The sequence below is a fragment of the Delphinus delphis genome, chromosome 1, assembly GCF_949987515.2.
Source record: "Delphinus delphis chromosome 1, mDelDel1.2, whole genome shotgun sequence".
NCBI lineage: Eukaryota > Metazoa > Chordata > Mammalia > Artiodactyla > Delphinidae > Delphinus > Delphinus delphis.
Window position 1 is genome coordinate 132,075,052 of NC_082683.1, and position 16,521 is coordinate 132,091,572.

Sequence of the window (16,521 nt, forward strand, 5' to 3'; positions counted from 1 at the left end):
TTAGTGACGGGAATTAGTGGGCCCTCATTATAAATGGTAATTCCAGTTTCACTGAGTTTGAGGCATTTACAGCGGGTTAGGTGTTCCATGTTCCCAAATCTTTGTTCCTTTTACCTGTTCCCCTCCTAATGAAGGGCCAGACTGCCCAAATCTCAGGCCAGCTGATGAGAATCCTAAGTAGACTTTCCTTTGTCCTACTATTATCATTTATGTCTCTCTATATTTTCCAACCCCTCCAGAATACCACTTGTCTTTATGTGTTTCACTTTCATCAGCCTGGCCCCTTGGTTACATCTCCTTCCTGTACTGAAGATATTCAGCCTGAGCATCTAAGTTCATCTTGCAATCCATGCCACTCACATTTCTAGTGCTTTTCATCTTTGAACTCTTCCACTATGGAAATGGAAATGATTTATTCCAGAAACCCTGACTCTGTTCCCGTGACCTCATCTGTAAACTGTTAAATGCTTTTCATACTGATGGGGTCAAAGAGTCCCAGAACTACATTGCTATGAATTCTGCCTTTGCCCCCCACCCCGCAATTTTCCCGTCATGACTTAGATTCCATCACTATCTCTCCTCTCTTGGTATCTTTTATGTCTGCTTCGCGAATACTTTACTGTTGTTCCCAGAGCACCGAGGGAAACGGGGAAGAGCACCAGAAAGAATAGAGCTGTTCCAAGTGCCACAATACAGGAGCTCGCTGTACTTTCTTTGAAGAAAGACCATCTCTCACCTCTATACACTATCTATTTCAATGCCACTAGAGCAGAATTCTTGGTATTCTACTCCTTTTCTCCAAAACAAAATTAATCATCTCCTCTGACTTAACAGCATTCACTCTATTTTCCCAAGCTCACTTTCTTCTATCCCCTTTATTCACTATCTGCTTCTACCCTGCTGTCCACTCGCCGCTCACCCAATGTGCCTTTTCCAACGTTATGCTTCCTACTGAAATTCTACACAACCTAATTCAGATGACGTCCTCTCTAGTTAGAAAGAATCACTTCTTTCTTTTCTACAACAGGTTCCTTGCTCTTTTACATCTAGCTTTAATTTCAATCTGCCTGATGTTAACGTTAGTTGTTTATATGTTGCAAACTAGGATGCAAACTAGGATGGGACTATATTATCTTTCTTGGTCCTCCCCCTCCAGTACCGAGAAGGTTCTCTATAATGCTGATTGAGACAAGACTTGAGACACTCATGTTTTTCGAAGTCTCTAAAGGAACTCAAGTAGCTAAAAGGAACCAGCTAAAAGTCTGGGGGCATTCAGGGTAAGGAATAACTAGACAGGTGTCTGTCACTCACATGTAGATGGTGTCAGGTTCCAGGCATTGTATGATCAGAGAGATGGTGGTGAGCTGCTTGTCCGGGACCTGAGAGGGCATCGCACAAGGAGACTTCGCTCCGGAGATGATGTCGTCAACAAAGCTCAGCACTGTTTCTGCCCAGAGGGGAAGGAATGGAAAAGGCATGAGAAACAGGGATGGCCAAGCAACACCTGGCTGGGACTGACTCCGTTAGAACTTAACATTAAAATCACTCGGTCCCTGGTCTTCTCATCTTCTAGTAGGGCAAAGACACCCAGAAGGAATGGTCTTTTCTGTTTCATATTTCATCAGTTTGGAGCCATCTGTCCAGAGTTAGCTGAGACAACCAAGGCAAGATGTACGTAGCACACCTGCGAGCTCTTTTATGACATGTTCTTGTCTTGGGCAGAAAACAGCTGTTCTGGTCAATGGTCATTGCCAGACCTTTGCAGTACCTGTGCGCATCAGGAAAGAGCCTCGGAAGAAGCCGTAGCCAGCTCTCCACGCCCAAAGGCAGTGCATATGTTTCCAAGCCACAGTGATAGTTTCACCAGAAGCTATTTACCCTGCACTACACTGTGGATGCTACCACCCTGCTGGTGCCCATCCTCGTGCGTCAGTTTTAGGAATGATTTACGTTCACCTTTCCCTATGTGTAGACAGTGAAATACTAAGGCATGAAACATTTTTCATGGGGTGTTTCCACTCCTTTAAGACATCTCTCTTCTAGCTGTACCTGGCAGAAGCAAGGTTTGCTTTAGGACAAGACATGGGGTAATAAGCACATCTGTTTCTACATGCTTTTGCCTGGATGGGGCGGGGAGTTGGGGTTATTAGCAAAGAAACTTTGTTCTGTAATCATGGCAGTGGTTAACACAGAATTGTTTCCTAATTATGGGCTAGGATAACTAGCGTACTGTATTGTTGTTTCTTTGTGTGCCTAGAGACAATGAAATGGACACCTCTTTCATAAATAAAAACAAAATTAAAACAAGACTTTGTCAGATGCTCACCATGCAAAAACTCTCAAATGGAAAGGATGGCCGCTGCTTCTCCCTGCTCCTCCTACGTTGCCTGGGGACCCAGGCCAAAGCCAGGAGGCAGGACATTTTCCTTTTCTTTTCGCCACCCTGGATCAAGATGAGCCTGTGAAGTGGGAGATGCTCACCTGTCTCCACCTTGGAGTGGTCCATCCTGTCAGTGACCTTTTCTTGACGGATGAGGTAATCTACAATCTGCACCCCGATTGGAGGCTCTGAGTGTTCCCATTCCAGGACCACGAGGGTGCTGCTGGGCTCATGAACCATGGAGAGTCTGAGCCTGAGTGCAGACAGCAAGAAACATGAAATGGGGGCCCAGCCCCAATACCACTACTGGCCACCTTCTCAATTATTATTATAGCGTAAACTCTTTTTTCTAACCTTTCTTAACCAACCACTAGGATGATTTCTTTGAGGGTGTGTCTCCTTCACTGTAACATAAAGATTCTTGAAGATCCTTAAAGTCTATATATTGTTCATCTAAGTGCCTGTCACAAATTGGGAACTCAACATATATTTGTAAATAAATAAATAAGCAGGTGAGTCAAAGATGAATGAATGCCTGCATTTTACAGGGTTAGTGGATAGGGCCTTTGGAGTAGCACTTTACAGGGCTTGAAAATGTAATTTCTGGGTTTGCTCTTGAAAAATAAGAAAATGTGCCTATAATGCTCATACCAAGGCCCACTAAAGGTGATGTCTGGGAGAGCTCTGCATTAAGGAGGACAGTCAGCTCAGCTTCGAGAACATTACAGGATTGCCCTGCTGGCGGAACCCTGGCTTCCCCTCTTGCTACGGGTATTAACGCGCGCTCAGTTTGCAGGTAATGCTCATAGGGGGCTCTACTGGGCCAGAGAAAGTTGTACACATGTCAAGTTCTCCTCAGGGCGTTGTCCTATGTCTGCACACTCAGGTTCTGATTTCAGTTTCTGTCTTTACTCTTGGGTTTCTATGAATATCCTGATTCCAGACTCTATAGTCTTTCCTTGCTTTTCCCAATTCATTGTCTCCTTGTGTCATGTAAATTGTCCATTTTGACCACTCTGCTATCTCATCACTCTTTATACTTGTAGAGACTCAATAAACACTATTGTAGACACTCAAACACTATTAACATTCATTGGCATGGATCTTCTAATGATCCAGGTTTCAACTCTCTGCCTTCTTCTGACATCATGTGTGTGTGTTAGGTTTCCCACTTGCTTCTTGTCCCGTTTCTTCCTAGACCACTGGCTTTAGGGAGTTTTCCCTGTTTGTCTCACGCCAGTCTCCCTCCCTTACGTGAGTCTCTGCCATTCATTCCCAACCTTCGCTCCCATATCTCATGACCACCCATAATCCTGGTGCTCTAGCCTCCACTCAGCTCACCAGATGTGTCACTGGTCTCAAGGATCCCCAGGCAAGGTACTGTGGATGGATCCCATCAAAGCAATGCTCAATTTCAATTCAACGAATATTTATTAAGCACCCACTACTTATAAGAACGTGCTCGGTGCTGAAGAGGCACTGGTGCAAAAGCCAACTCCAGCCCCTTCTTTTATGGAGTGGTCACTAGACCAACACACAAATTATGCATGGGATTGTAATAATGTGTGATAAGAACTTTAACAAGACATCATGGGAAGCTGTGGGAGCAACAGTAAGGAATTCAGCTGGTGGGAAAATAACACAAACCACATGCTCTTTAGTGGCTTACTATGAAGGAGTGCATAGTTTGCATATGACATTAAAGATGGAACGGACCCAAAACAGTGCAGATATTCATTAATTAGAATCATATGCAGAGGGCTATTTTGAAGAAAAAAGCATTAGGAAGCTTAAGTAAGTAACTAAGCCTTACTGAGAACTCAGATTCCATGAAAACATGGACTGAGGCTGGCCTCTACTGAGAAATAGGAGTGTGTATGATTTAAACAGGCTTGTGTAAAACGAGAGTGCATTCCTATATCCAACTACCGATAAAAATTCAAGAAATTACGGTTTGCTGCTGGAAGAAGTGATTAGAGTTGACAAGAAAAGTGAAGTCCTTTGTAGATGTTCCTGTTTATGGAAATTTAGCCCAATTAGATCTCTTTTGCTATGACATTTAGTAAATGCAGATTTTGAAATGAAACCAGCCCTAGGACGCCAATGCCTAGATCTGGCATCCACCTGATTTAGTGTTGTGTGTCAAAGGTAGCTCTCTTAGCTGGCGAATCAGTCTACAAGCACCATCTTCTAGAGTTCCCTTTCTGCCAAAAGAAAGACCTTTTACTAATAATGAGCTTGACTCTGTTTTGAGCTGAGAGATCTAAGTCATGGCTGTAAAGAGCAAGAAGCCAATGGCTGGCGTGTCTAAAATGGCCCACATAGAGAAGGCCTGTAGACAAAAGAAGACATTGGCTCGTGATGACACTGTACCACTGTGTTCTCCTCTTTCTCAATGTTCTTCCGGCTCAGTCCTGGCCCTTTAAGGCCCACCCACACTTTCACGGAACAGACCAGATAGCAGTATGCACACAGACCAGCCTCTCACTTGCTGGTTTCCTCCTGCCATTTGGCTCCTGCTTACTCAGCCCTCCAGTCGCTGAGTCAGGATCCTCCCTTTGGGCTCTCTTTGCCTTACCAATCCAGGCTCCTCCAGCTCGTCCTACCATCCCTCTTTATTAGACACAACATTTCTGTGCTTCCCTCCCATGGCAGATGCCACATTCGAGGCCAACAGGGTTTCCTGCCCTTTACATGAGTCCAACCAGTTCTGTTCAGCCTTCCTCTGAGTGTATGAAAACTGGACATGTTCATTTTCAGCCACCTTTGCAGCCCTTTGTACTTTATTCACCCCTCAAATACAGATGCCCCTTAATGCACATCCCTGACCCTCTGCTCTTCCCAGATGACAGTCATTCTGGAGCATCCTTTCTCATAGCTGCGGTTCCATTTCTCATTTCTTTGGGGCTGAGTTCAATCTTCTTATCTCGAGTGTTTACTTTGTTGTAGGACTCCAGATCATCTTTCCTCATGACCGCTGACTATCTCTATAGGACTGCCCCACTCTAATTCTCAGGCAGGTCCAAAGGGAACCAACCTCCTCCTCGAGTCTGCTTATCCTGGGACGCTTCTTTTCTCAGCTGTAGCCTATTCATCGTCCCAGCCACTGACGTCATAAGTCTTAAGTCCATTCTCCACTTTTCCTTCCTTCTCACTCCCACAGTCAATCAGTCACCAAACCCTGCTGGTTCTACCCAAAGTCATCTCTGAGTTGTATCCTCTGTGTACTATACTATTATGGTTAAGATCACGGTCTCTTACCTGTGGCCCTGCTTCCTGCTCTATGACCGTGGAAAAACTATTCAGTCCATCTGAATCCATTTCCCTGTCTATTAAAGGGGGTGGTGGTGGTGATAACAGTACCTAACTGCTTCACACTGTGCCCGACACCCAGTACGTGCGTTGCTGTCCTGGGTCTTATTACTGACCTCTACCTTCCTCCATGGCAACATTACATTTACCCCTCTTTTCTTCTAGCCATGCTGTCCTGCTTTCTCCACCTTTGGGGAGAAATTCAAGTGCTATGTCCTTTATGAAGCCTTCACTATTCTTCAAATTCAGACTTGACTGTTCCCTTTTCACACTGTCTTTAAATGTCTCATATAACTCTTATCCTACCATTTCTGCTACTGTTAAATTGGTTCACTTGCCTCCCTAGAAGACTGAAAGCGCCCCTAAGGCAGGTACTGCACCATATTTTTCTTTCTGTTCCCCAGTACCCAGCCCATTGCTTAGAAAAGAGTAGACACTCTTTAACATATGTTTGCAGAATACTGGCGAGGCACACAAGCAAGAGAAAGGCCGAGAAAGGGAATCGTACACGGGCTGTGGGAGAGGCGCACAGGCAGGGAGTCCATCAGTTCCGAAAGCAGTGGGGTCACATCGACACCAGTCCTCGATGACATCTCCGGTCCCGGAGCACCAGAGGGAGCTCATGGTGGCCTCCAGCAAGAGCTGCAAGAGAGGGCAGAGAAAAGAGTAAGCATCAGGGAGCCAGGGCTGGGTCCCCAGAGTAATGAGACAGAGCATCAGGGCTCTGCTTGGCCCTAAATAACTCCAGTCAGCAGCCTGTAGCACCACGTCTCCATTTACTTCTACCCCAGAAGAGTGTTTCTGGGAAGCCTGGACCCTGTAGGACCCCGTACGGTGTCTCTGTCTCATTAGCATAATAGTTCATCCCTGTGGTTGAGGGCTGTCATCTTGGAATCAAGTCTGATTCCACCTCGCATCTCCCTCCCTCCCATTCCGCACCATCATTCCACACCTAGGGCTCTAGAGACATGACCTCTTCCCCATATGCTCAGCAGGGCCAGTCTTGACCACTCTCCCCCGGGCCAGAGGCACTCAGCCTTTTCTCAGATGCCTCTCCGAGCATCCTTCTCTGCACTCTTCACCCTGCCCCAGTATTTCCTCTGCATTCCTTCAGCATGCTTTGCATCTCACTTACAATACTTATGCAGTTCTGCTTTGGGTTGTGATTATGCATTAGACCTCTCTTTCCTCGTAGAAGGTAGAAACCACGTGACACACAGGCTAAGAGCTGTGCTCTGGGGCAGTCCCTCTAGGTGAGAACTCCAGCTCTGCCAACCACTGCCATGTGACCTTGGGCAAATTACATAAACTCAGGCTCCTCAATGGTAAAGTGGGACAAAAACAGCACTTTCCTTATAAGGATGTTGTGACAATTAGATGAAATAAACACATGCCAAAGGGCATGGCATAGTGCCTATGCTATGCACACATTAGTTGTATATAAATAGTACATGTTAGCCATCAATAAATAACAGCAATTGTTATTGTCTTTGAATGACAGAGTTGCGTCTTGTGTGGAAGCTTGTTACTAACATAGAACCTAGAGTAATTCTTTACATACAGTGGTTTCACAGCAGATATTCACTATTCAATTAAAGAGCAACAAGATAAAATTAGATCACTGAGGGAAGAGAACTTATGAGAGGGGTAAGTCCCTGGTGAGGAACTGGGTCCTGACAGGCACTGAGCCCTGTGTGAGGCCCTGCTGCCTCAACCGCAGCCCAGGGTGGGGGAGAGCCTGAGACAGCCACAGGGCAAGCTCAGGGCTTTCTCTCCAGGTCAACTCAACCTCTGCAGCCTCTGCTTTTCCTCTGATTCTCTTCCCTCTGTTTCATCCTCACCACACCCACACATAATGGATAAATTAGAGAAATGAAACAGCTATCCTGGAAAGTTCTAGGCCAAACAATTAAAAGAAAGAAAAAAAGAGAAGACGATAAGAAAAAGAAGAGATAATCCTACAAAAATCAACATGTCCAAGTCCAAAGCCAGTATCCTATGTCCCATCCATCCCAGGTTAGAAGAGATGACATAAAGCCCATACTGACCCCTCCTCCTTGGATTGGGAGCCTCAAGGGAGCAGGGATTCTCGGTTATCACTATGATTTGTGTAGAGCTTTAGAATTTACAAAGCCCTTAATTTATTTTTTTCCCTATTTTTTTTTAAACATCTTTATTGGAGTATAATTACTTTACAATGGTGTGTTAGTTTCTGCTGGATAACAAAGTGAATCAGCTATACGTATACATATATCCCCATATCTCCTCCCTCTTGCATCTCCCTCCCACCCTCCCTATCCCACCCCTCTAGGTGGTCACAAAGCACCGAGCTGATCTCCCTGTGCTATGTGGCAGCTTCCCACTAGCTATCTATTTTACATTTGGTAGTGTATATATGTCCATGCCACTCTCTCACTTCATCCCAGCTTACCCTTCCCCCTTCCCATGTCCTCAAGTCCATTCTCTACATCTGCATCTTTATTCCTCTCCTGCCCCTAGGTTCATCAGAACCAATTTTTATTTTAGATTCCATATATATGTGTTAGCATACAGTATTTGTTTTTCTCTTTCTGACTTACTTCACTCTGTATGACAGTCTCTAGGTCCATCCACCTCACTATAAATAACTCAATTTCGTTTTCTTTTTATGGCTAATATTCCATTGTATACATGTGCCACATCTTCTTTATCCATTCATCTGTCACTTAGGTTGCTTCCATGTCTTGGCTATTGTAAATAGAGCTGCAATGAACGCTGTGGTACATGACTCTTTTTGAATTATGGCTTTCTCAGGGTATATGCCCAGTAGTGGGATTGCTGAGCCGTATGGTAGTTCTATTTTTAGTTTTTTAAGGAATCTCCATACTGTTCTCCATAGTGGCTGTATCAATTCACATTCTCACCAGCAGTGCAGGAGGGTTCCCTTTTCTCCACACCCTCTCCAGCATTTATTGTTTGTAGATTTTTTTATGATGGTCATTCTGACTGGTGTGAGATGATACCTCATCAGAGTTTTGATTTGCATTTCTCTAATAAATTAGTGATGTTGAGCATCCTTTCATGTGTTTATTGGCAATCTGTATATCTTCTGTGGAGAAATGTCTATTTAGGTCTTCTGCCCATTTTTGGATTGGGTTGTTTGTTATTTTGTTATTGAGCTGCATGAGCTGCTTATAAATTGTGGAGATTAATCCTTTGTCAGTTGCTTCATTTGCAAATATTTTCTCCCATCCTGAGGGTTGTCTTTTTGTCTCATTTATGGCTTCCTTTGCTGTGTAAAAGCTTTTAAGTTTCATTAGGTCCCATTTGTTTATTTTTGTTATTATTTCCATTTCTCTAGGAGGTGGGTCAAAAAGGATCTTGCTGTGATGTATGTCATAGAGTGTTCTGCCTATGTTTTCCTCTAAGAGTTTTATAGTGTCTGACCTTACATTTAGGTCTTTAATACATTTTGAGTTTATTTTTGTGTATGGTGTTAGGGAGTGTTCTAATTTCATTCTTTTTCATGTAGCTGTCCAGTTTTCCCAGCACTATTTATTGAAGAGGCTGTCTTTTCTCCATTGTATACTCTTGCCTCTTTTATCAAAGATAAGGTGACCATATGTATGTGGGTTTATCTAGGGCTTTCTATCCTGTTCCATTGATCTATATTTCTGTTTTTGTGCCAGTACCATACTGTCTTGATTACTGTAGCTTTGTAGTATAGTCTGAAGTCAGGGAGCCTGATTCCTCCAGCTCCATTTTTCTTTCTCAAGATTGCTTTGGCTATTCGGGGTCTTTTGTGTTTCCATACAAATTGTGAAATTTTTTGTTCTAGTTCTATGAAAAATGCTACTGGTAGTTTGACAGGGATTGCACTGAATCTGCAGATTGCTTTGGGTAGTATAGTCATTTTCACAATGTTGATTCTTCCAATCCAAGAACATGGTATATCTCTCCATCTGTTTGTATCATCTTTAATTTCCATCATCAGTGTCTTATAGTTTTCTGCATATAGGTCTTTTGTCAAAGGAGAAGTAACAACTGACATTGCAGAAATACAAAGGCTCAGGAGAGATTACTACAAGCAACTATATGCCAATAAAAATGGACAACCTGGAAGAAATGGACAAATTCTTAGAAAAGCACAACTTCCCGAGACTGAACTAGGAAGAAATAGGAAATATAAACAAACCAATCACAAGCACTGAAATTGAGACTGTGATGAAAAATCCTCCAACAAACAAAAGCCCAGGAGCAGACGGATTCACAGGCAAATTCTATCAAACATTTAGAGAAGAGCAAACACCCATCCTTCTCAAACTCTTCCAAAATATAGCAGAGGGAGGAACACTCCCAAAATCATTCTACAAGGCCACCATCACCTTGATACCAAAACCAGACAAAGATGTCACAAAAAAAGAAAACCACAGACCAATATCACTGATGAACCTAGATGCAAAAATCCTCAACAAAATACTAGCAAACAGAATCCAACAGCACATTAAAAGGATCATACACCATGATCAAGTGGGGTTTATCCCAGGAAAGCAAGGATTCTTCAATATACACAAATCAATCAATGTGATACACCATATTAACAAACTGAAGGAGAAAAAACATATGATCATCTCAATAGTTGCAGAAAAAGCTTTCGACAAAATTCAACACCCATGTATGGTAAAAACTCTCCAGAAAGTAGGCATAGAGGGAACTTACCTCAACATAATAAAGGCCATATAGGACAAACCCACAGCCAACATTGTTCTCAGTGGTGAAAAACTGAACCCATTTCTACTAAGATCAGGAACAAGAAAAGGTTGCACACTCTCACCACTATTATTCAACATAGTTTTGGAAGTTTAACCACAGCAATCAGAGAAGAAAAAGAAATAAAAAGAATCCAAATCAGAAAAGAAGAAGTAAAACTGTCACTGTTTGCACATGATATGATACTGTACATAGAGAATCCCAAAGATGTTACCAGAAAACTACTAGAGCTAGTCAATGAATTTGGTAAAGTAGCAGGATATAAAATTAATGCACAGAAATCTCTTGCATTCCTATACACTAATGATGAAAAATCTGAAAGAGAAATTAAGGAAACACTCTCATTTACCATTGCAACAAAAAGAATAAAATACCTAGGAATAAACCTACCTAAGGAGACAAAGCCCTTTAAATGCTAACACTTTTGTAAGGGAGCAGACCCTATGGAGCCTTCTGGGGGCAGACCCTTCCCCCATACCTCTGCTTTAGCTCCTCTCTGAAGTGCCTAGATAATAGTATCTGATGCACATTTCCTGAGTTGTTTTACAGATGTGAACCCCACCCCCACCCCCCGCCAGCAAATGGAAGATGTTAACTACTTGATGACCACGAGCAAGTAGCCCTCAGGCCTCCTGGAGCCTAAGGACTGATAATGTTAACCCCTGCGACACTGGCCTGTTACCACACCATCAACCAATCAGAGAACTGTGCACAAGTTGATCACACACTCTGCAACCCCTCTCCCTCACCTGGGCTTTAAAATCGTTTTCCTGAAAGCCTTTGGGGAGTTTGGGGTTTTAGAGCACAAGCCACCTGTCCTCCTTGTATTGGCACCTTTACAATAAACGCTGCATTTTCCTTCACCACAATCTGGTGTCAGTAGATTGGCTTTACTGTGCGTGGGTGAGCAGACCCGAGTTTGGTTCAGTAACACTTTAATTTGAGCTCCATGTTAGACAGTTATCATGATTCACAGTGGAGGACACTTAGAGTCCAAAAGGTTAGGTAACTTGCTCACTGTCACAGGTTAGTAAATGGGTAACAGGACGGATTTTACATCTCAGGCTTGATGGAAACATCAAGCTCTCTTGATCCACATAGTATCCACCAGCTCCCAAGATGAATACCAGTTCACAGTAGGTGCTCACTTTATGCTTTACCTGACTAAACCAAATTCAAATCAAAAGGTGTATTTTCTTTAACTAGGAAAACAAACATCCTTTGAGATGAGCAGAATAAAGAAGACATCATGGCTGCTGCCCTACAGTCTTCAATCAACTATTATTGGCTAAGTACCTGTAGGAACGATTTCCTGTCCTAAGCATTAAGGATACAGTGCATAAGATATATATGGCCCCTGCTTGCATTAAGTCTTACAGCTAAATAATAAACAAACAAAAGTTATATAAATAACCAGAACTGTGATAAGGGCTCCAGAAAAGGGTGAAATGGTGGCAGAAGGGACAAGGAGGGGGCCAATTTCACAGAGGAGTTTGGGAAGGCCTCCATGAGCTTGGAGGGATAGGTCAAGAGTAATCCGGTCACAAAGCTTGGGGAAGTATTCCAGGTAGAAAAACCAATATTAAGAAGACTTTAGCCTGCAAGAAACTTGACTTCTAAAATCAACTGAGAAAAAGTTCATCTTGCTGTAAGAGACAGAGCGGGGGCAGGGGCAAAGAGATGCTAAGAAAGTGAGAGGGTGGCAGGCTGATTACAAAGTCCTTAGGACACCATGTGGGGGTGGGTGTCACATTCTAAGAGCAACAGGAAACCATCAAAGTGTTTCAAACAGGGGAGCAACCCGATCAGATTTTCCTTCCAAAGTTATTGATGACAGTACATATGATGACAAACATTCTAAATGCCGTTTCAGACCATTCGCTGAGAGTTCCTACTCTCTAGATCCTGGGCGAGAGGTAACTGTGTAGGTGGGATGAGGGTACAAGAGAGGAAACGAGAAGGAACGCTTTGGGAAAGGAAGAGAAAGGAAAACTACATTTTTCTTAGTACCTACAATGTGCCAGGCATTCCATAGGAATCCTTGTTTGTTATTAGATTTAATCCTGATTCCAGAAAAGAAATCGAATTTTCCAATTTTTATTATTTTTCTCTAAGGAAAGCAGCTGAACTTTTTTTTAATATATAAATTTATTTATTTTTATTTTTGGCTGCATTGGGTCTTCGTTGCTGCGTGTAGGTTTTCTCTAGTTGTGGCGAGTGGGGGCTACTCTTCCTTGCTGTGCGTGGGCTTCTTACCGTGGTGGCTTCTCTTGTTGTGGAGCACAGGCTCTAGGCACACAGGCTTCAGTAGTTGTGGCACACGGGCTCAGTAGTTGTGGCTTGTGGGCTCTAGAGCACAGGTTCAGTAGTTGTGGAGCACAGGCTTAGTTGCTCCGAGGCATGTGGGATCTTCCCGGGCCAGGGCTCAAACCCCATGTCCCCTGCATTGGTAGGTGGATTCTTAACCACTGCGCCACCAGGGAAGTCCAAGGAGCTGAACTTTCAAGCCAAGTTCATCTATCCATTCATTTGTCCATTTATTCATCACTTCGTTCATTCATTCTGCAGAATGCCAACTATGTGTGACCACTGCTGGGCACTGGGATTCCATAGAAGAGAAAGTTTCTCACAGTCTAGAGGAGAGTGAACAACTATATAAACACTAGGATAGTAGGTGATGCATGCTTTAAAAGATGTATGCACATATACAGTGGGAGCTACACGAAGGCACATCGGGTTGGCCTGCGAGTGTAAGGGAGAGTCATGTTTGAGCTGAAACTTGGAAGTAACAGTTAAGAGTTTGCCAGTGGCAGTAATGTGGGAAAAGGCACTTCCGGGAGAAAGAGTTGCAAGTCTGAAGGGCCAGATGCATGGGAGAAAACGCGTTTTGTTTAAGGAGGTGCAAGGAGTTAAATTTTGGAGGATAAAGCATAAAGTATAGAGTGGGTACAGACTAACCATGTAAGCGAAGACAAAATCGGAGCGTGAACTGCCCTTGTAATGATGTGCTAAGGACTTTAGATTTATTCAACAGATTCTGCAGAGCCACTGAATTACCTTGCTGCTATATGATCAGAAGTTCATATCAGCCTTAAGACTACTTAGTCAGATGACTCTGACTGGTCTAACAGGGAAACCAGTAAGAAGGTACTGTAACAAGAAGATGGTGGCCTGATATTACAATAGATGACTGAAATAGTTAGGCTGTGACAGGGGGTATAATAAAAAGAGGACGGATTTGAGATATTTGTGGCCCTAGATGATGGATTAGATGTTAGGGACAAGAAAGGTCTAGGAAGCATCCTTGGTCTCCAGTTTGGGCAACTTGGTAGAAAAGAATGCCGTTCACTGAAGTGGAAGCACAAGCAGGTATAGTTTAGGGTGGAAGGTGGTGACTTCAAGTTTGCTGGGTTTGACACACCTGGTTTGTCATATGGTTTGATCTACTTGTTTCTAAATTGCAATCACAGACTAGACTGAAATATGGCATCGGAGATTATTTAGTCCGACAGAAGGAAGACAGTGAGGCCAAGAGGTTGGAAAACTGGCCTGAAGATCTACCAGACAGGTAGGGATAGGAACACAGCGAGTTACTAATGCCAGGACTTAGCTCCCCTCCACTGGTCCTTTGCTTCATCACTCCTCATCTCTATTCCTTCGTAGAAAGGGCACAATTAGAAAGAAAAGCAGAGGAGTGGAGGGAATGGTGGACACAGACAATGTCTAAGGAAGAAGAGAGAAGATATGGTGACTGAACTCCTGCTCAGGCCACCTTTCTGTGTGTTTAGAAATTAAAGGTTCAAAATATGGCCAGATGGGAGGTACCTCTCAACCACTCTCCTAAGACCAGTGCAGGGAGACATAGAGGGGCTAAATTCTGGCAAGCAGGGGATCCAGAAAGGGGCGATGCTAAAGACAAGACTTCCTTCAGCTTCCTCATTCTGCTGGTACTGGCCTGACAGGAAGCAGGGGCTCCAGGCCCCCCTCTCCCGCCAAGCTCTTCCCTGTCTGCAGCTTCGCATGCCCTGTCCCATAGGATGGTTCTATGCGTGAGCTCCCTGATTCTGCTGCTCCCAGGCAAGTGCACAGGAGCTCCTGGGGTGCTCAGAGAAGCAGCCTTGGGTGCTCACAGAAGACAGAGTGGGACATGTAAGGGGAGCGCTGGGCATTGGATTAAAAGCACTGCAGTTTTGGGGTTTCCATGGTGACACAAACCCCTCCTTCTCATCATCCTTTCAAGCCCACCTCCAGTGGTCTCGTCTCTCCCACTTCTCTTCCCATAGTCACTTCTATCAGAGTGAAGAGAAATTTTCAGGCCAAAGGAACAATTTATCTTTTTTGTTCCTGTGAAAAACCTTATTTTCAAACACTCAATGAAGTATCTGTAGCAGAGGCAGAGAGGAGAGAGAAACACACACACATGCAAAATCCCTCCTGTTGGTTTGAGCATCACCTATGAAACAAACTGTGATGCACCAGGTGTCCCTTGAAAGAGAAAAGAGAAAGCAATTATCACCCCACCTGGAGAGACACACCTCTCAGGCAGGCAAGCAGCTCGCTGCTGTGACTCTACTATATCGTTTCCCCAAAGTGGCTTTACCTAGTCTCAGAAGTCCCCCACCCTGAGCTTTTGTGTTTTCTATTTTTGTCATTGTTGTCATTGTTGTCTGTGTTTTGACCCGCTCTGTTCTTAACGTCCTTGAGAAGATCAGAGAGCTAGGAAATGAGGTAAGTCACTGCCTCTGCTGCATTTATTTAGCTTACCTTTTTGGGTTCATTCATTTCCTGCTAGCACCTTGGGAAAGCGAGGGGCAGAGGAAAAAGAGGAGTGGCTGGGAAATGTCATGACCCAGCTGCATAATATAAGGCAGAAAGATCTGCATGGACGTGGAGTTTTGTTCTTAAGAGTCAGAGTGATGGGCAGAAAACCAACCCCTTCCAGACTAAGGTGGGCAGATCCTTCCCTTGGGGATCTGCACCTAATGTACTCCTTCTAGCCTAGCTGACCCAGTCCTGGATCAGTTAGGGGAGCTGGCCCACCTGCCGGGCCAACAAGGGGATGGTACTGCTGAGTCCCCGCCCACGACCACCCCCTGAGGCTTTCTGAACAAAGCTTTGGTGACTGTGATTGCTATGCCTCCGTATCTCCCTTCCTCCTTCCAGCCCTCGTTGCTCAAAGACCTGTACAAATGCCAAGCGGTAACTCCTGAGTCATCACCATGGGTGTTGCAGATGCATTGATTTGATTTAATATGCAAAAATGCAAATCTAAGCAAATTAGGTGGCTGGAGTAGTTAAATAAAAAGGCTCACTCTCCATATTGTAGCATTGAGCTCAGCTGACCCTGTCGCCCCCTCAGGCCATTTGGAAAGCCCTTTGTTGCTGCTGATGCCACCTTGAACCCCGTGTCCCAGGCCTCTTACCCTCTGCGTCTGGTTGTTGGTGACCAGTTCATAGATGGGGGCTGCTCTGGTCACCTCCAGCAGAACTGGCTCGGCAGGGGTGTCGGGGCTGGATGTCACATGACACAGGGGGCAGGACGAGGGGCACCGTCCCTTGCTCTGGCACTCCATGCGGACTCCAGCCGCCATGCGCTTGGTGCCAGACTCTGACAAGCTGGCAATGTATTCTGGGAACGTCAGCACCTTGGGGTCTCTTTCCCGCTCCTCTGACTCGTCGGATGGGGAGTTACCTGGCAGACACAAAATAAAAAGGAACAGTGAGGGAGGTGAAAGAGCAGGGACTTGCATGGCCTCGTGGCCCCTGAGTGCTAGACTCAAGTCCTTGAGAGGTCAGAAAACGACTCTGAGGGGGTAAGAATGTGATGCTGTTATCCCACTCAATGCGGGGAACCCATCCTCCCAGAAACCCACACAGCTGGAAATGACCCTTCCAAACGTGAGACCAGGTTTTCTTCCTTTCTGAGAATCATCGGCGCCACGGATCCTTTCAGACAGATGCTTCTGCTGTATCCGTGCTGGATTTATGGCTGTCGTCAATAATACAAACAATAATAGCAGTGATTATTCTATGAATCATTTTCTTCACCCAAAAATGAAGATATTAATAATACCTACCTC

General features: G+C 44.4%; 1 protein-coding gene across 2 annotated transcripts in view; it reads right to left on the bottom strand.

The window, feature by feature from the left end:
- The window catches only part of ASTN1 (astrotactin 1), a 330,103-nt gene that overhangs the window by 25,553 nt on the left and 288,029 nt on the right, over positions 1–16,521 (bottom strand). For both annotated transcript variants that reach the window (XM_060034430.1, XM_060034419.1), the window contains exons 17-20: positions 15,865–16,133; positions 6,201–6,334; positions 2,482–2,633; positions 1,312–1,447 (exon numbers count right to left, since the gene is read on the bottom strand). In XM_060034430.1, coding sequence (XP_059890413.1) covers positions 1,312–1,447; positions 2,482–2,633; positions 6,201–6,334; positions 15,865–16,133 — 691 coding nt within the window. The remainder of the gene's footprint in view (positions 1–1,311; positions 1,448–2,481; positions 2,634–6,200; positions 6,335–15,864; positions 16,134–16,521) is intronic.